At 56.0% G+C, this 18,018-nt stretch overlaps 1 protein-coding gene across 2 annotated transcripts in view; it reads left to right on the top strand.

The window, feature by feature from the left end:
* Positions 1 to 18,018, top strand: part of NEURL1 (neuralized E3 ubiquitin protein ligase 1) — a 74,472-nt gene that overhangs the window by 27,884 nt on the left and 28,570 nt on the right. Inside the window, exon 1 of one of the 2 annotated variants that reach the window (XM_027529524.1) lies at positions 13,364 to 13,599. The exons of the other annotated variant lie outside the window; for it this stretch is intronic. Within the exon in view, the coding sequence (XP_027385325.1) occupies positions 13,566 to 13,599 (34 nt within the window). The 5' untranslated portion in view covers positions 13,364 to 13,565. Of the gene's footprint in view, positions 1 to 13,363; positions 13,600 to 18,018 lie in introns of those variants that run through there. 2 annotated transcript variants of the gene reach the window in all.

Here is an 18,018-nt window from a genome sequence, read left to right as displayed (position 1 = left end):
CCCCCAAATCATAGTCAGACCCAACAACATCTAGAGGAGGAAGAACAACCCCTCTTGTGTTTCTGCTTTCATGCACGCTAAGTCATTTCAGTCCTGTCCGACTCTTTGCGACCTCCTGGACTGTAGTCCCCCAGGCTCCTCTGTCCATGGGATTTTCTCACCAAGAATACTGGAGAGGGTTGCCATCTCCTCCTCCAGGGGATCTTCCCGATTCAGGGATCGAACCTGCGCCTCTTATGTCTCCTGCATTGGCAGGTGGGTTCTTTACCACTAATGCCACCTGGGAGGCCTTTTGTATTTCTAAGGAGCTAGCCAACCTTTCTGGAGAAGGCAATGGCATCCCACTCCAGTACTCTTGCCTGGAAAATCCCATGGACGGAGGAGCCTGGTAGGCTGCAGTCCATGGGGTCACTAGGAGTCGGACATGACTGAAGCGACTTAGCAGCAGCAGCAGCAGCAGCAGCAGCAGCAGCAAACCTTTCTCAGAGGGGCTTTGTAGATTCCCTACTATGCTTCATTGGCCAGAAGTGGGTCACCTGGCCATACTTGACCCAAGGGGGAATAGAACAGCTATGATTGGTTTATACTGGTGGATTGCAACTCTGGATACACATTAGAACCACCTGGAGAGCTTTTAGAAGCACACATGCCTGGGTCCCACCCTCAGAGTTTCCATATTAATTGGTCTGGAGTTGGGAGCTGGGCATCAGTAGCTTTATAACCTCCATGCTGCTGCTGCTGTTGCTAAGTCGCTTCAGTCGTGTCCGACTCTGTGCGACTCCATAGACGGCAGCCCATCAGGTTCCCCCGTCCCTGGGATTCTCTAGGCAAGAACACTGGAGTGGGTTGCCATTTCCTTCTCCAATATAACCTCCATGCTGCTGCTGCTGCTAAGTCGCTTCAGTCGTGTCCGACTCCGTGCGACCCCACAGACAGGCTCCCCCATCCCTGGGATTCTACAGGCAAGAATACTGGAGTGGGTTGCCATTTCCTTCTCCAATGCATGAAAGTGAAAAGTGAAAGTGAAGTTGCTCAGTCGTGTCCGACTCTTAGCAACCCCATGGACTGCAGCCTACCAGGCTCCTCCATCCATGGGATTTTCCAGGCAAGCGTACTGGAGTGGGGTGCCATTGCCTTCCCCATAGGTGATGCTAATGTGTAGCCAGGGTGGAGAGTCCCTGTTGTTTTGGAGCAGAACAGATGCTGGGGAGTCAGCTGCAACGTCCACTCCAGTCACTTAGCAGTTTTGTGTGGCTTGGGCAAATCAGCCTCTTTGAACCTTAGTTTCCTCATCTGTAAAATGGAGCCCGACAAGAACTGCCTCCTGCGTCACAGAGAAGACTGAATGAGCTCACAGATGCTCATAACTTTGCCGATTGTAAGTCCCTGACACCTGAGAGAGTTTGCACATCACTCCCCTTCCATGTGGAGGGAAAATTTAGCTCCTTCACTGCCTGGGGTAGCCAGGGTAGAGATTTCTCCTGAGCTTAGCTTCCTGCCATGAAAGTAGAAAACAGAAGAAAGGGGAGACTGGGGAGCCACAGGCAGTGGCAGCGGGCTTTTTCCTTCTTGGATGGCGTGGGTTTTGAATGCGCTGCTATAAATGGTTTATGCAAACGAGCTGGAGGGGCTCATCTCCCTGCCGCCTTAATGCGGGAGCGGCTGGGCTGGAGCCAGGTATGTGGTTTTTAGCACAGGCCTGCAGCCTGTGGTTAGGGGCCGGTGGTTGCTCTCTTGCTGCCTCCAGGGAAGATGGTCAGATAAGGCTGTGGTTCCTCAGTGTTCTGGGACACACCTGGCTGCTCTGCTTCTAGGCTGTTTCTACCGAAGTGAGCACTGGCTTGTACTGCCAGTAGAACTCAGGGAACAAGGAGAGCCACCCGGGGAATGTGAGATCATGGGTCAGGCAGTTTGTGACCTTCCAGTACCCCTGGGCCTGCCTGGGGCATTGTGGCTGGGCTGAGGCTCCATAGAGCCTGGAGAAGGGTCAGAGGGGATCAAGTAAAACCCCTCACCGTTAGCCTCGGCCTCTCTTCTTTCAGTATTCCAGTTCCTCTCCTTTTCTTGCTTCCTTCATAAAATATAGTTTGAGCAGACCCAGCGCCCACCACGTTAGGTGCTAGGGATCCAGAGCTAAAAAGACACCTGCCTGCTCTCAGGTTGCTCCCAGTATGGGAAGAGGACCCCTGGCATCACTGCAGGACTGGGGCTGCACGAATGGATGGAAGTGCCTTGGAGGCAGAAGGCCTAGTCTTCCCACACCCCAAGGCTGGGATGACCTCAGAGGAAGGGGCCATCCAAGCTGAGAGATGAAGGCAAGGTGGGAGTTTTCGAGTGACTGGTGTGGTGCAGGGCACTCCAGGGAGAGGAGAGCGCCGCGGACCTGTGTGATGCAGCTGTGTTCTGGGGCTCGCATGGTTCAAGTGCACAGAGTGTGGCTGCTTGGGGCTGGGGAAGTCACAGCCTGAGGTGACGCCAGGTACCGTGGGCTGGGACCTTGGTTGCTTCCCAAAGGAGGGTGGAGCTTATCCACTGTGGGCTCTGAGCTGGGCAGCGCCCTAGCCGATGAGTCAGGCAGAAAGGTCAGCCTGCAGCCCTGAGGGGGACAGGCTGCTAGAAGAACTGTCCAGGTCAGGATGATGCTGGTGGCCTGAACTGTGGGAGTAGCCAGGGCATGGATCATAGAAGGACACAGTGATGGCCCACATGGGGAATCCAGGCTGACGCCAGACGTGTGGCCTGGCTGGTGGCACTCAAGGGGTAGACCAGGCAGGCCACAGAACCCTGGGGAGGTGCCCATGTCGGGTGGGGTCAGGAGGAAGACTGAGAGGCAGTAAGTTAGAGCGTGCTGGCTGGCCCATCCTTGGTTTTCCATTAGACCATGGTGGAAAGCAGGGCTGGGAGCGGTAAGGGGGGAGTGGAGATCCTTGATTGCTTCTCCCTAAAGGATTCCCCTCCCACATCCTGAAGATACACGAGTCCAATTCATCCATTTTACTGATGTGGAAACTGTGGTCCACAGAGGAGTTTGACTTGCCCCAGGTCACACAGAGAATTATTATGGAGGTGGTGTCATGACTAGTTAAAATGGGTCCCCAAGCAAAGGCTTATGTAGCCCACACCCCTTAATTGGTGCTGAGAACACTTGTTTTCCTGGCAGGAGAAGTGGGTTTGGGTAAGCAAAGTTGAGATTGTGAGGCCTGGGGCATTGTTTTAGGGAGGGGAGAGAGATCCTTGCTTCTTTTCACCTAAAGTGTGTGTGTCGCTCAGTCGTATCTGACTCTTTGCAATCCCATGGACTGTAGCCCTCCAGGGTCCTCTGTCCACGGGATTCTCCAGGCAAGAATACTGCAGTGGGTTGCCATTCCCTTCTCCAGGGGATCTTCCTGACCCAGGGATTGAACCTGGGTCTCCTGCATTGCAGGCAGATTCTTTACTGTCTGAGCCACCAGGGAAGCCCATTCACTTAGTAGTGGGACCCAGCCCACCAGGAGCAACATTGACCCACCTCCTGGCGCCTTACCCCACCAGAAGGAAGGAACCTGTGCAGACATTGTAAGAGACTGCCCTCCTTGAGTCTCCCCAAACCCAAGCAGGCTTATTCAGACCTTCCTTGGCCTTGGTCAAGTTTTACCATGGACTGTAGGAGTCCTGGCTCCCAGGGAAAGCTTTATCCTCTAAACTCTGATGCTGGCAAGCCCACCTTGTGCATTGCTAGGGTGGCTGGTGGATTATCTGACCCCAGGCTCCAGCAGCTCGAGGGATGGAGGGAGGGAGAGGGTGGCATCTTGAAGGAGGAGCCTGAATATGTTAACTGAAGAGAGAGGCAAGAAAGGTGGGTGAGGCAAGGCCTCGGATGACGGTGCAAACTGGGAGATGGGGCAACTGCAGGAAGCAGCTGCAGGGAGGAAAAGGGGCTTTCTGTTATTGCATTCACCCTGGGGTGGCTGCCCTTCTGGGGCTGTCCTTTAGGTGGAAGACCATAGTCCGACAGCCCCTTCCATTGGCTGCACCTGAGCTCTGGCTTCAGCAGGGGAGCAGCCAGCACTGAGGCAGCTGCAGGCTTGTGGTCACCCCTGGGCCTTTAGGGACAAGAGCCCCTGTTGCGGGCTGACTGATGATGCAATGTGAGGTTGTCTGGGTTTGGGATGAGGACCAAGGGCTGGAGGTGCAGGGGCAGGAAGTTGAGTCCCTCTGTGGGCTCTGTGGGCTCAGTGGGCTTGGAAGCCACAGGCGTCTCGTGACAGGCCCTGAACGGACCCCAGTACTCACAGGTGCCACCGTGCCTGGGTATCCTGCTCTCAGCTCTGCAGCCAGCATGGCTGACGTCCCCTGTGTTCCAGGTCATGGCCCCGGGTGGTGGGCACAGAGCTGGCATAGTTCAGTGGCTGGCCTTTAGGTCAGCCACTCACTCTGGCTCTGTGAGAACAGAAGCACCAATCTGAGACCCTGCTCCCCCAAAGGACCTGCCACCCCCTCTCTCTTTTCAGAATATTTTCAGGTTTTTGTCTTAGGCCTGTGAGGGTGGGTACTGCTCTGTGTTAATCCCCACTTCCCCTTTGGTCATGTACATGGTGTAAAGCTCTGGTCTCCAAAACTCAAGAGCCCCTGTCCACCTCCCAGTGTTGGGGTGGGCCCAGAACCTGCCTTGGGTGAGGTCTCTGGTGGTACAGGGCCCCAGGCAGGGTCGGATAGTGTCTGCGGGTACCGTATAGCCAAAGTCCAGAGTCAGCTAACCTTGGGATCAGCAGATTTTACATTTGCACCTTTGCTGACCAGGGCCCCTCTGACCAATGCTGCATTTATTGAATTGAAGGTGGCTTTTCTCAGGGCAGTGTTGTGTAGTAGACAAAGCCCAGGACCCTGGGCTCCGGAGTCTGAGATCTGGGTTCTGGACCCTGCTCTGGCACCTTGTAGCTTCTACAATTCATTTTTGTCTCCTTGAGCTTCTGTTTCTCTCATCTGTCAAAGGAGATGAGCAGCTGCCCTCTAGTACCTGATGGGGGCTTTTTGCAAATCCAGTAGGATATTTTTGTGAACATTTTCTCTGGCTTGTACGAGCTGGGTTTTTCCAAGAGGCCACATGGCAGAGAGGCCCGCGCTGGTACTCTGATACCAGGTCAGACGTGTCCAGATCTCAGTTTAGCTGCATGTTGACTGTGTGACCTGGCTGCGGTGTTCCACTTCCCAGGCCTCGGTTTCCTCATCTAGACCCCGAGTTCCCAGTGCCGCCCCTCCCTATGTGTGCTCAGAGCAGGTGTTTCAAGGTGCTGGCAGCTGATGTCATTTTCTTAATTGATCTGGATGCTTGCTTGTTTTAGTTTCTGCCTAGTTTCTGCAGCAGGAGGAGGTGGTACTGGGGCTCCCACTGATGGGGTAGTGGGGAGTCAGGTCAGAGGTCATGGTGAGGAGAGGGAGGCAGCCCAGCCCAGTGGTACTAAGGAACTCTGAGAGGCAGGAGCCCCCGGTGGCCAGCCGAGCTGCTGGGGATGGAGTTCTCTCCTTTGGATGGGATTCTGGGACTTCAGGGCCCACCTGCCCTCTGACAGCCCCTGGGACTCGCATTTCAGCCTCTCTGCTCTGCTGCGTGGCTTCCTGGATACCAACTCCTCCTTTGCATCCTGGGCCCTGGGTGGTCACCAGCCTGGTCCTCACCAACGCTGCATCCATGACCATTCGCTTGACCAGTAGCCGTCTGTCCTGGGAGGGGCACCATGCAGGGCCTCAGTGCAGGCTCTGGAGGCCAACTGACCCGAGGTCAGATCCCACATCTCCCTGCTCCTACTCCGTGTCCCAGTTTCCCATCCTTAAGGCCCATCCACGATAGGGTCCCAGTTTCCCATCCTTAAGGCCCATCCACGATAGGGTCCCAGTTTCCCATCCTTAAGGCCCATCCACGATAGGGTCCCAGTTTCCCATCCTTAAGGCCCATCCACGATAGGGCCTTTGTGTCAGTTCAGGTCTGTAAGTATCTCATCAAGAGCACTCCCGCGGTCACGGCACTTCTGTGCATCCACCCTGTTCTGTACACACTACCTATGGGGATGTATTTCATACTTGAGGAGCCCTGTGAGGTCAGTGCTTTTATTGTCAACCTCATTTTCAGTTGGTAAAACGGGCACCCAGTACATTTTATATCTGAGATTTGAACAAACCCAGGTTGTCTGGCTCAAAAGCTCGTTCTTTACCACTACCTCTGAAGCACCTAATGTCTGCAACCTCTGAGTGATGCAGTAATATCTGGTGTTGTCAGATCCTTGGGGTCTGGCTGCCAGTGGCCCTTCTGGGAGTGCCCCAGAGCCTGGCCCCGTGGAGTCCTGCACCATCACCCTCGCTTGCCTGCTAATGCCCAAAGGAGAGGCCCTGGCAGTGGGCAGGAGGCAGGGTCAAGGCATAGGAGTCGAGGTAAGGGCCACGTCAGCTGGTCCTGGACTCTGCTATCCCACAGTAGACAGGATCTGGGAGGGGCATGAAGCAGGAGAGAGTCTGAGGAAGTGGACTCCTCAGAGGCAGGAAGGTGGGCTGGAGGAGGTGTGGGGTAGGGGAACTTCCCAGCCTGTGGGGGGCTTCAGATATCTGGGTGCTGAGATCAGAAAGGGTGGGCCCTGGGATTCCTGGCTGAACCACAAGGCCTGGAGGTGCGTGTATGAGTGTGTGGCAGGGAGGGGGTGGGGAGGGACAGGGTGGGGGAGGGTGGACTCTGGCTGCAGAGGAGGGATTTAAACTCCTGCAGTCAGCTGCCAGCTTTCCTCGAAATCCAGCAGGATCAGTCGAGTGTGTTTACACATCTCTAGCGGACGAGGCTCTTGTCTTGCTCCAGCGTGTGTGTTCCATCTCCTGTGTCACCTGGGATCTCTCCATCTCTCTGCTTCCCCTTCCCCTTCAATGTCTTATTGTCTGCCCTTCCCCACCTTCCTCAGCAAGGTCGTAATTTAGGGACCAAACTTTATGAACTCAGGCCCTGATAATTTATCACTTGTGATCACTGGGATGGCTTTGAAATTTAGAATAGAGTGCTAACCTGGTGACAAAGGACGATGTTTATTCTGCTTGCTTAAAAGAACCCACATTTCACCTGGTACTCTGGGATGACATTTGCATGAAAGGCGAGCACGCCATAACACATGCAAAGCTTAGAACGGCGGCGAGAGCAAGGCGAGTGCTGAGTAAGTGGTCCATGATGGTGCTGAGGAAGGTCATTACCTATGGAGGCGGGTCCTCCCTTTCTTCTCCTTGGTGTACTATATACTCATAATCTGCACGTCCCAGGTCTCGCCTCTCTGAGGTTGGGGTGGAGATCCTAGCCTCTTCAGGTTCTACCCGGATTCCTGAGTTCTCTGGCTCTCTGAACCACATCATCAGCGTTACTGTTACTAGCCGAGCCCCAGGCCTCAGGAAAGCTCTGTAGCTTGCCCAGTCATGTGGTAGAGGAGCTTGCCTATCTGACCTCCAGATCAGAGCTCAAACCTCCACGCAGGTGGGTGGCAAGGCACCCACCCTTCCTGGCGGGGGTCATAGATCTTATCATGGGCAAATGGTTCCAGCTGGGGGCTCTGTGGGTGTGGGCTCCGTCTGGCACACTGTGTTCTGGGAACTGAAACCTTGTTCTTCTTTGTTCTGTCCTTTCTGCCTGGCACGGACGGTGACCCCTCTGTCTAGTCCAGGCTGGGCACGCTGGCCCTGAGGCCCAGACCGGGGGAGCAGGAGGAGGTGTGTTGAAGTCTTGGAGGGTCTGAGAAAGGGCTACTTGGCGTTGGGCCTGGGACCTGGGAGGGGTGCCTGACTCCAGGCTGTTTTCTCAGATTCCCTTTCAGTCCCCGCCCCGGCCTCTGCACCTGTTGTGTTCCCGTCATCCTGGGCGCTGGCAGCTGTCACTGCTGGGGCACCTGTCCCACCCCCGAGGACGCCCCGTGGGCTCCCTGGCTCCGGTTTCCTGCTCTCTGTCCCTGTGCAGCTTTGTCCTTGTCACCATGTGCTTGCTCGCTCTCACAGCTTCTAGGCAGCAGCCTCCACTTTAGGTTCTGGGTGTGGGAGGCAGCTTTTGGGGGTTTTCTGCTCCCTGTTCTTCAGCACCAGGCCCGGTCTAATCAGGCAGGGACAATGGCCCTAGCAGGTCAGCCTTAAGCCCCAAATGTCAGGTGACTCATCAGCTCAAATTATCCCTTGTTCTTGATTAAAAAAAAAAAAAAAAAAGACATTAAAGCAGCCAGAAGTTGCCTCCCAACTCCTCCTAGCAGGGCCGCGTCCCCTTGCTGACCTCTCTTTATACCAGGTTCCTCTGTCTACCTCCCCCGCTGTAAAGAGAAGTTATCACCTCTCCTTGTCCAGTCTTGCATGTTGCCCAACGTCCCGACCTGTGTATTATATTAAACATCAGACGACATTAAACCTGAGTTTAGTGCTCCTGCCTTCCACTCACTGTGCAACCAGGGGAAAGCCCACGATCTCGACCTCATTGCCGCAGCCGGAGGCGGTGGCTGGACCCAACACTCTCTCGCATTCCCTCCCCTTCAGAGAGCTTAGTCTCTGACTTAAATGGTTTCTCTTGTCCAGGGAACTTGTTCCAAGTTTTATTGTGCTGTTATTGGGTCTGTTCTAGACTTTACGTTCCAAGAGGTGCTGGGTCTTGGGAGATGTGGATGAAGACGGATGTGGTGAGGGGAGGGTTGAGGTGGGGAGCTCGTTGTGGGGACCAAGAGGGGGCCCAGGAAGGAAGAGGAGCAGGTGGCAAGGGGTCAGGAGAGAGGAGGTGGCTGGGAGATGAGGGGGCCGCTAGCAGGGTGAGGGTCTCAGGAGCTGAATGGATTCAGAGAGGGGGAGTGTTCCCTGGACAGAGCTGGAGGGCAGAGGCAGCAGGGGGCTAGCTAGAGAGGGAGGGCTCCTTTCTGAAGCCTGGGCAGGCTTTCTCTCAGCCCAGTTGCTCCCCAAGGGCACACCCAGGCCTTCTGCCTGTGTGCTCAGAGAGACCACAGCCCCTTCCCTCCCCCACTCCCAACGTCAAGGATGGGTCTGCTTCCTCCAAGATCTCCAGGATGGGCTCTCGTGTTAGCAGATGGGAAGTCCAGGCTTGGGCAAGACCACAGTCTCCCTTGCCTTTATCCAAGCTCCATCCCTGGGATGTCACCCTTGGCCTACTGGACCATTCCTAGGCCCTGCCTCCACCTAGAATCCTTCTGATTCCTTAAGGAGATAATTGTCCCCTTGTCTTCTCTTCCCCAGGAAAGAAGCGCTCCTACCTTTTCATCTGTTCTGGATAAAGTGTGAGTTTTGAATGTCAGGCAGATCTGGGTTTGAGCTCTGCCTTGAGTGTTACCCAGTTGAACTCGACTTCGAGTAGAGTTTGAACTCCGGGTCAATGTAACCTTCTATCCTTGCTGTCGCAGCTTTATAGCCTGCAAGATGGGGATGATTGTGATCCTGCAGGGATGTGGTGGGGTGGGTAGGTGTGATTATGTGTGTGAAACACTTAGCACCGTGTCTGGGCCATAGCAACTGTTCAATAAACGGTGGTGCTTGTAGTCACTTCTGTAGATTGGCTTGTAGATTCCCCTTTCACATCCTCTTCTCACATCCTTTCTGGCTACAGAACAAAGTACTGCAGATGTTCAGCCAGAGCCAAAGGAGCCTCCTTCCTTGATCCCAGCATGGCTCCTGCTTGGCTTCTGAAGGGCAGAGTTGGGTCTCACTCACTAGTGGGTCCATCGTTGGCACGCAGTGAATGCTGGGTGAGTAAATGAATGATGTAGGTCTGACAGAATTCTTTGGCCAAATGAAAATTTATGTGATGCCCCAACTGGGCATCACATAAAACTGGGAAGAGGGGCAGCACTGGCTCCCATGTCAGCTGTACAGGCCTGGACACTGCCCTGAGAGGCAATGGGGGTAACCCTTAGTCACGGGACATTGCCACTTCCCATTTAAATTGGGGACATGGATTTGTAGGAAACAGAACCCAGGGAATCTGCTAGAAAACTCCTCAGACAGTGGTGCCGTAAAGGCCTGGGGCTGCCCAGTTCTCTGTTCATCTTCTCTCATGTGGCTGGAGTGTGGACTGCCGTCAACTTGAAGGACCCTCCCTGCCCCCACCCACCCCCCATCTCCAGAGCGTCACACAGATTCAGTTCCTTGGGTGAGTGATCTTCTGAGAGCCGGCTCTGTGCAGGCACGAGGCTAGGCCCGAGGAGCAAGGGCAAGTCAAGGACCAGCCTGACCCTGTGGATGCCACTGTTTTCGCCCCTGGTGCCTTCCTGCCTCCTCCGTGCGTTCTGCACACCAGATGGCAGGGTGGCCTTTTAGCAGTTCAGACCTGGTGTTGCCGCCTCCCTGATGAAGTCCGTCAGGAGTTCCCTATGGCTCTCAGAAAAAAGTCCAGATTCTTCGCCCTGCTCTTTGAGCCCTCCCTGATGTGTCCCCAGCTTCCCTGGTTTTGCCAGGGGAAAATACCCCCAGGCTGCTCTTGCAGTCCCTGCTCCATCCTTGCTTCTTGAAAGGGCTGGGCTCCCTTCAGCCACAGGGCCTTTGCGTGTGTCATGCTCACTCCCTGCCTCTAACCTACCTCTGCAACACAGGGATACGCACATAATTATCCTTCACAGTTGCTTTTCAGGAAAGCCTGCCCCGAGCCCTGCTTCTTCCAGAACACTTTCCTAGAATTGGGATAATCTTCCTCACTCTACCACTTGACAAATGTCTGTTTCTCTCTAGACTGTAGGTCCACGAGAACCAGGGCCTGTCTACTGTCGATCACTGTGGCATCCCCAGTGCACAGCTTAGAGTCTGGCATGCCGTAGATGCTTAATAAGCGTTGCTGTTAAGTCACTTCAGTTGTGTCCGACTCTGTGCGACCCCATAGACGGCAGCCCACCAGGCTCCCCCATCCCTGGGATTCTCCAGGCAAGAACACTGGAGTGGGTTGCCATTTCCTTCTCCAATGCATGAAAGTGAAAAGTGAAAGTGAAGTCGCTCAGTCATGTCTGACTCTGGCGACCCCATGGACTGCAGCCTACCAGGCTCCTCTGTCCATGGGATTTTCCAGGCAAGCGTACTGGAGTGGGGTGCCATTGCCTTCTCCATAATAAGTGTTAGTCATGTTGAATTGCTGAAATGCATGCAGGAAGCCAGGACAAGCAGACAAGGCCATGACTGTACCTGTGTAGGGTGGAGTAAGACAGCAGATTGGGAGAGGCATAACTCAGGCTCAAAGGAGAGACAAGGTCCAAGAAGGGGGACTCTGTCTGCAGTGGGGGCCCTAGTGGGGCTTCCAGAAGAGGGATTTCCAGTGCTGGGTGATGGTGGGTGATCAGGCTGCCCCAAGTGGGAAGGTTTGGTGAGGAAAGGCTTATCAACTGGTGCTTTTAAAGGCAGGTGGTTTGAAGGGGGTTGACTTCTGCTTTGTAGGAACAGCCTCCAGAGCAGCCTCTTTGCCTCAGTTTCCTCATCTGTAAAATGGGCATGAGAATGCAGTTGATCTCTCAGGGTTGTGGGAGAAGTGAACAGGTTAATAGGTGTCATGTGCTTAGGACTGCCTGCATACATTGAGGCCTTGTGTTTGCTATTTCTGTAATTATTTACCCCGGAGAAGTCTTTAAGTTGTTTCCTCTTGATCAGATTTTGACTTATCCTTCCAGAGGAACTGTGTGTACATGTGTCACGGAGTGTGTATGCATGTGTGTGGCCACATAGAGCCAAGCATGTGCCCGGAGAAAGGAAGCACCCCGTGTAGAATCAGGTGTCACAGCTTCTCCCAGGGAGGAGCCTCAGGCCAGCCTCTGGTTTGGGGGGCTGTGACACTGTGTGCTTATGGGCTTGCCCAGCCCTCTGGCTTGGTGACCCTAGGTCCATACCGGATGCCCCTCCCCCCTCACTGCCCCTCCCCCAGGCCCACTCAGGAGATCCCCCCACTCAGTAGCGGGGTCCTGAGGTGAGGGCAGGATGCCCAGACCAGCCCCTTACAGTGCCTGGGCCTCTGAGTTCCATCTGACACCTTTCCCGTGGCTCCTTTCCTAGCCCCACCCCTCTGCCCCCTAGCCTTCCCTCCCCACTCAGATCTATCTCTGGGAGCCCACATCCCTAGGCCTGGAGACAGGAGCTGGGGCCAAGCCAGGGCCTGGGAGAAGGGGGTAGTCCTGTTCTCCTGGGAGAGACTCCGATGGTGATGGCTGGGAGATTGCTTGAATCCTGCCCCTGCCCCTGACCTGCTCGGTAACCTGAGCATTTCAGAACCTCCACTTTCTCTTCTGTAAAATGGACATAACAGAAACTTATGCCACCTGGAATAGAAATCAGATCACACAGGCACTGCTTGCTACACACTTAGTGGCTGGTCTCTTGATGATGCCTTGGGGTCCCAGCATGCTTGCCCAGGGCTGGAGGGCCTGCCCTCCCACCACCCTCTGCCCTCTCGGCCCCCTTCTGTCCCCCAAGGTACAGGGTTCTGCACGTCAGGATTTCTTCAGAGGCTTCGCAGTCTGTGGAAGTGAGGATCTGCCGTGTGTGTACCCTACGAGGTGTGTCTGTACAGGGGTGTGTCCTGGTGAGCAGGAGGTGACTAAATGTGCACAGTGGTGAGTGCTTTCAAGTGCTTGTGAGCCTGTGTTTGTGCATATACCTGTGATGTGGTATAGCAGGTAGTGTGGTGTGTATATGCTGGTGTGTGTGTTGTGTGTTTGTGATGAGAGTGAAGGTTTGGTGTGGGGGTAAAGGAATCTAACCCCCAGTCCCCCCAGCCCCGCAAGGCTGCCTGGGTTTGCCTCCTGGCCCTGTCACCTTCTGGGCAGGTAGCCTCTTTGTGCCTCTGTTCTCTCATCTCATTTCTCAGCAATAATGATGGTACCTATTGACAATAACCATGTACTGAGCTTATCGTTCAGCCTGTGAGGACCAAAGGGGTGAATATGCGTGGAGCACTTGGAAGAGGCTAGGAGGATGTCAGCTCTTTGTTATTAAGCTGCATGAGTGAGATTGTAAGCCCCTTGAAGGAGAGACCAGGTCTGTCTTGCTCACCACAGTATCCCATCGTTTTCCCAGTGTCTGCATGGAAGTAGGTGCATAACACGCGTGGATGTCTGTAGCCTAGGTGAATGGCGAGGTTGTGTATGTGTGTGTGTGTCTGTGATGGGGAATGTGCATGTGTGCGTGCGTACATGAGTGCGTGTGTGTGTGTCTGTGTGTGTGTGTATGCGCTCTGGCTGGGGCATCTCCAGCGCTTTCTGGAGCTCGGCTATTTCAGGAAGCCTCTAGTCTCCTCCTCCTTATGTAAATAAACATGACAGATCCCATCGCCTGTACCAGTGCGGGGAGGTGGGGGAGGCTCTGGGAGTGGGTGGGAGCTAGGAGGCGGCTCTGAGCGGGGCCAGAGGGGCGTGCGTGCGTGTGTGGCCCGTCTTGCGGGCAGGGCGCCGTGTGCTGGGGGGTGCAGAAGGGGCGGGCTCGGCCCTGCCATGCCGGCTGCTGCTGGCCACGGAGGAGGAGGCGGGGGGGCAGGGGGAGGGGAGCTGGCTGCCAGGGCGGCTCAGTGACGAGGCCAGCCGGCCAAACGGAGGTGGCCGTGTTCCCCGCTGCCCGCGATGGGGGGACAGATCACCCGGAGCACCCTCCACGGTAAGGCCCTGGCTGACACCTGAGGGTCTGTCCATCCCCAGCCTGGGGACCGCTTGGGGAGGCTGGGACCAAGAGGCACTGGGCTGAGGGCATGGCCATCCCCTTGCCTCTTGGGGAGGCTCTGGAACCTTGGAAGGGGGTGCCTTTGAGTGACAGGCACTGGGGCAGAGGGGATGGAAACAGGAGGTTGGGCAAAGCAGGAAGAGGGGTCTTTCCCCGGCAGTCGGTCAGGCAGCTGAGTCTCCCCACAAAGTCTCCTCATCCTCTTACCTCCCCAAGGTGCTGATCAGCGCCAGGTGGGATGCGAGGTCCGGGGTCCATAGGTCCCTCTCCTAGACCCGAGGCAACCCTCAGTTAGACAGCTGGGGGGATCTGTTTGTGGGTCCTGGGATATGGGCCATGGAGGTCAGTGCTGTGCTCCATGACGGAGCCATGGAGAGATATGTGGGTACACACGTGTGTGCATGTCTGTGCCCATCGGAGGTGTCTGTGCGTGTGTACCTGTGCTGACTTGTGCCTAAGCACACAGGGGTGTGCAAGTGACACCCCCACACTGCCTGATCTCAGTTCTGAAAGCGTGTGCTCTTCCGGGGAGGTCAATGAACTTCTGATTCCTGGAGTTCACGTCCGTGCTCACCTAGACCTCAGGCAGACCGGGAGGCTGGCAGGTGAAGGGGTGGGAGAGAGGACTGCTAGGTGGCTGCTGCCTGCCCCTACTCCTGTCTCCTCGTCTGCTTGGCTCCAGGGCTGTGGTCTTGGGAGGAACATGGCCGATGTGGCGCCAGACCCAGAAGGGGAAGTCTTCCCAGGGACTTGTTTTGTCATCGCTGGGCCCCAGGAGTTGGGGTTCCTGTGCAGACTGGCTGGTGCCAGAACAGTGTGGGCTGACCTTGGGGAGTCCCTGCTACACTCCCCTCTGTGTGCCTCCACCCTCCTCAGGCAGGGCGTTAGGAGGTGGGGCTGCCTCCATCTGCTGGGTTCAGTGGGCACCGAGGAACGGGGAAGCACCTGGGATGGAAGGAGGGTGGTGGCAGGAGCGAGTGGGAAGCCGTGGCCAGGACTGGTGACCAGGTGACTTCCCCTTTCCGGGCCCTGGACTTTGACAGAGTAATTTCTAATTAAAAAAAGAAAAAGGCAGGGAAGGAAACGTGGGAAAAGCAAATCATTGGCTCTCTTAAAAGGAAATGAATTTTGTCCTGGGCCCAGAGGGCTAAGTGACAGATGGAAGGCCCTGGAAGACACATAATCCGGAGCCGGCCAGAGGCAGTGCCAGTGGCCTGGGCCTTGGCCTGAGACTTGGATTGGCCTGACCTGAGCCTGGCCCTGCCCGTCTGTGGGGCGGGGGCTCCTCTTGGGCTTGTTGGCCCCAGTGGGGCCTGCTGGCATAGGGTCTGGAGCCGACTGGCATTTTCCACTGGAGTCAGACTTGGGCAGGCCCGTGGCCTGGGAAGGACGAAGAGGCCCTCAGAACAGGCTCAGGACACAGCGTGCTATCTTCAGCTGCCTGGGAGCCCGGGGTTCAGAGGGGAGCGGGACCCCAAGAGTACCCGAGATGGTGTATGGCCATCAAGAACTCCTGCTCTGGAGGAGACAGACACGGTGGCAGCAAGGGCAAGCGTCCCCTCGAGCCTTGGTTTTCTCATCTGTCAGTGGAGCTAGTGACAGCAGCCTCCTCACAGGAGTATCGTGAGGACCGCAGGGGACAATGTGAATAAGGGCTGGACCCAGGGAAGGCCTAACGGGCCTGGGGAGGCGTTCTGGGGGTATGTCCTGTTCCTCCCTCTCTTTCGGGGAATGGGGATAGCTTGGCAGGGGTGCGCTGAGACTCCACGAGTCGGACCATTGGATGAGGGCCTTGGCCGCCAGCCCCTCACCTGGACCACTCTCCTCAGCCTGGGCCCCCGTGAGTGGACCCCAGCTCCGCCCCCAGCCTGCCATCAACACGAATAGGTGGGGGGAGTTTGGGGGCGTGGAGTGTAAGTGTTTGCCTGTGCCCACAGAGCCCCTTAGCCAGGACCCTGCATGAGTGTCTGTACCCACGGGTCCCCACGCCTGGACCTTGGCTGCCCCGGTGGCTCTGGTTTCACCCTCTTTTGGGAGGTGAGTTGGGGGAAGTGGGAGATGCCAGGGGCTTGCTCCTTCCTAGGGGTGCTGTCAGCCCTGCAACCTGACTCTGGAGCACAAGGTCCTTCGTTCCTGATTGGGTGCCTGGGGCTTGGTTTGGTTGGGGCTGAAGACTCTGGGTTGCTGGGTTACAGTGCGAGGTGAGGGGCTGTGTGGGGTTTTCCTAGTGGTATGCTTGTGGACGCGTCCTGGTGGTTGGTGTTTCTGGTGTCGGCTTATTGTACCTGAGTTTTAGACCTCCGTATGTGTGTGCCTGCATAACGTGTACCCACCTGTGTCATATTTAAGAGGCCGAACATTTTGTCTCTGGGTGTCCGTGTGTGAGCAGCCACATTTGTGAAAGTCTGTTATTTGGTAGAGGTCAGTGTTTCTGCACAAGTCGTGTGTATGTGTGTGTATGCGCGTGCCCGCGTGTGTGTGTGTGATCGGGCTGGTGGTGAGGAGTCGGGCTCCTCTGGGATCAGCCTGGCAGGGGACCCTTGGGAGAGATTAATTCTCATTTGGAAAATGGTTTCGGCAGTTACATGCTTGATCTCTTTCATGAGGCAGATTTCCAGAGCTGCTCCCTGTCTTGAGGGCAGGATGGGGTGGGGGAGAGCACAGAGGCTCCCCGTCCTTCTCCTTCCCACCCTCTCCTCCTCTTCCCTCCTGCCTCCTTCACTTTCTTCAGCGCTCCCCACCCCGCTGTGACCCAGGGCAAAGGATGGACCGGTTGCTGAGGGGCTGATGTGCGGAAGACACACACATGTGCACCCAGACACACATGTCACCCTCAGGTTGGTCTCTGGACCAACAAACTCCAGATGCTGGGGTGCAGGGGCCTGAGAGATTGGCTCTCACTGTCCCTTTACAAAAGGGGATGCTGTGGCTCAGAAAGGGAAATGGCTGACTGAGGTCACATAGCTGGCCGCTCAGAGGGAATCCAGACCTTGTCCCTTCCGCGGCTAACTCCCCGCTTCCCCTCCATGGTTCCTTAATTCTCACTCCGGCAGCAGGGGAGAGGCCATCGCAGGGACTTAGGCGATCCGGGATTAGCATGGAAAGAGCCGCCTGTCTGCCGGCAGCAGCTCTGGAGGCTTTTAGGCCAAGGTGAGCCCCCCAGAGCCTGGCAGGTGTGTCTGTGAACACAGGTGACACACACACTCACCCCACTTATGCCTGTGGGTGTGAGGAATTAGGCTAGTCCCTATCTGTTCTCTTCACCCAGCCCAGTATTTGGAACCCCACAGATGCTTGACCAATGAGGAAGGAGGAAGAATGTGGGGTTCGGGCCCTGGCTGCTGGACCACATCAACAGAGGTGGGGCAGGTGGTCTGGGGGAGCAGATAGGAGGGAAGATGTGAGCCCTGAGCTGGGCGACAGGCCAGGCAGGGCTGGGGAGGGGGTGAGACGGCTGTTCCTGGTGAGAGTTTGAATCCTGTCCTGCTCTTACTGGCTGTGTGACTCTGGGTCAGTGCCTTTATTTGTCTGAGTCCCAGTGGGTGGGGGTGGTAAGGGTTACCTGGAAGGGTTGTGGAAAGAGTAAGTGAGCTAGCAGACATAAAGGGCAGCCCACCTGGGGCACAGCCAGCACAGTGTACATGCATGTGAGGGTCTCCACAGAGGCTCCTCCAGGCCTGTGTGCGCTCAAAAGTGTACACTCACACATACACACACCATACACCCCGGCTGCCTATAAAGACCAAGACTGCATCTCTACCTCCTGCAGCCTTGGCAGGCCCCTGGCACAATGTGTCACCTGGACGCTGTCCCCGTTAGGCACACACCTGCTGTGAGTATATGCACACATGTGCATACAGAGGACAGCTGGGGGCGATGGTCTGTGTGGCACATGGACTAAGCCATGCGTCCCCTCATTCTCTCCGACCTGGCTTGGGGCACTTTGTGGGGTCACTGTGAAGACAGGGGCTCAGAAAGGTTATCATCTGGAATCCCCTTCTGGAATCTTGGGGTGAGGAGGGGGAGGAGGAGGGCTGGTTCCCTCCCTGCAGTGCCGGTATTGGGAGACACATCTGTATGTACATCTGGCTGCTGGAAACATCAGGGACTGGGATGCCGTGGAGTGAATGAGAGCAGGAGGCTCTGTATGGACATTAGCTTGGTTGTGAGGGTGCCCATCCTGCCCACGCCCACTCCCTGCCACTCTCTTTTGCCCACCTGGTCACTGGATCCATTTGGTGTTCCAGGGAGCAGCAGGACCTGCTCTGCCCATGGCCAAGCTCTATGGGTCAGATGGTCAGGTGCTAACATGTCCCTTAACCCTACACAACAAAGGGTGTGCATGGGGGCTGCAGA

This window comes from Bos indicus x Bos taurus, chromosome 26, assembly GCF_003369695.1.
Source record: "Bos indicus x Bos taurus breed Angus x Brahman F1 hybrid chromosome 26, Bos_hybrid_MaternalHap_v2.0, whole genome shotgun sequence".
Lineage (NCBI taxonomy): Eukaryota > Metazoa > Chordata > Mammalia > Artiodactyla > Bovidae > Bos > Bos indicus x Bos taurus.
This window is presented reverse-complemented; position numbering and strand designations above follow the sequence as displayed.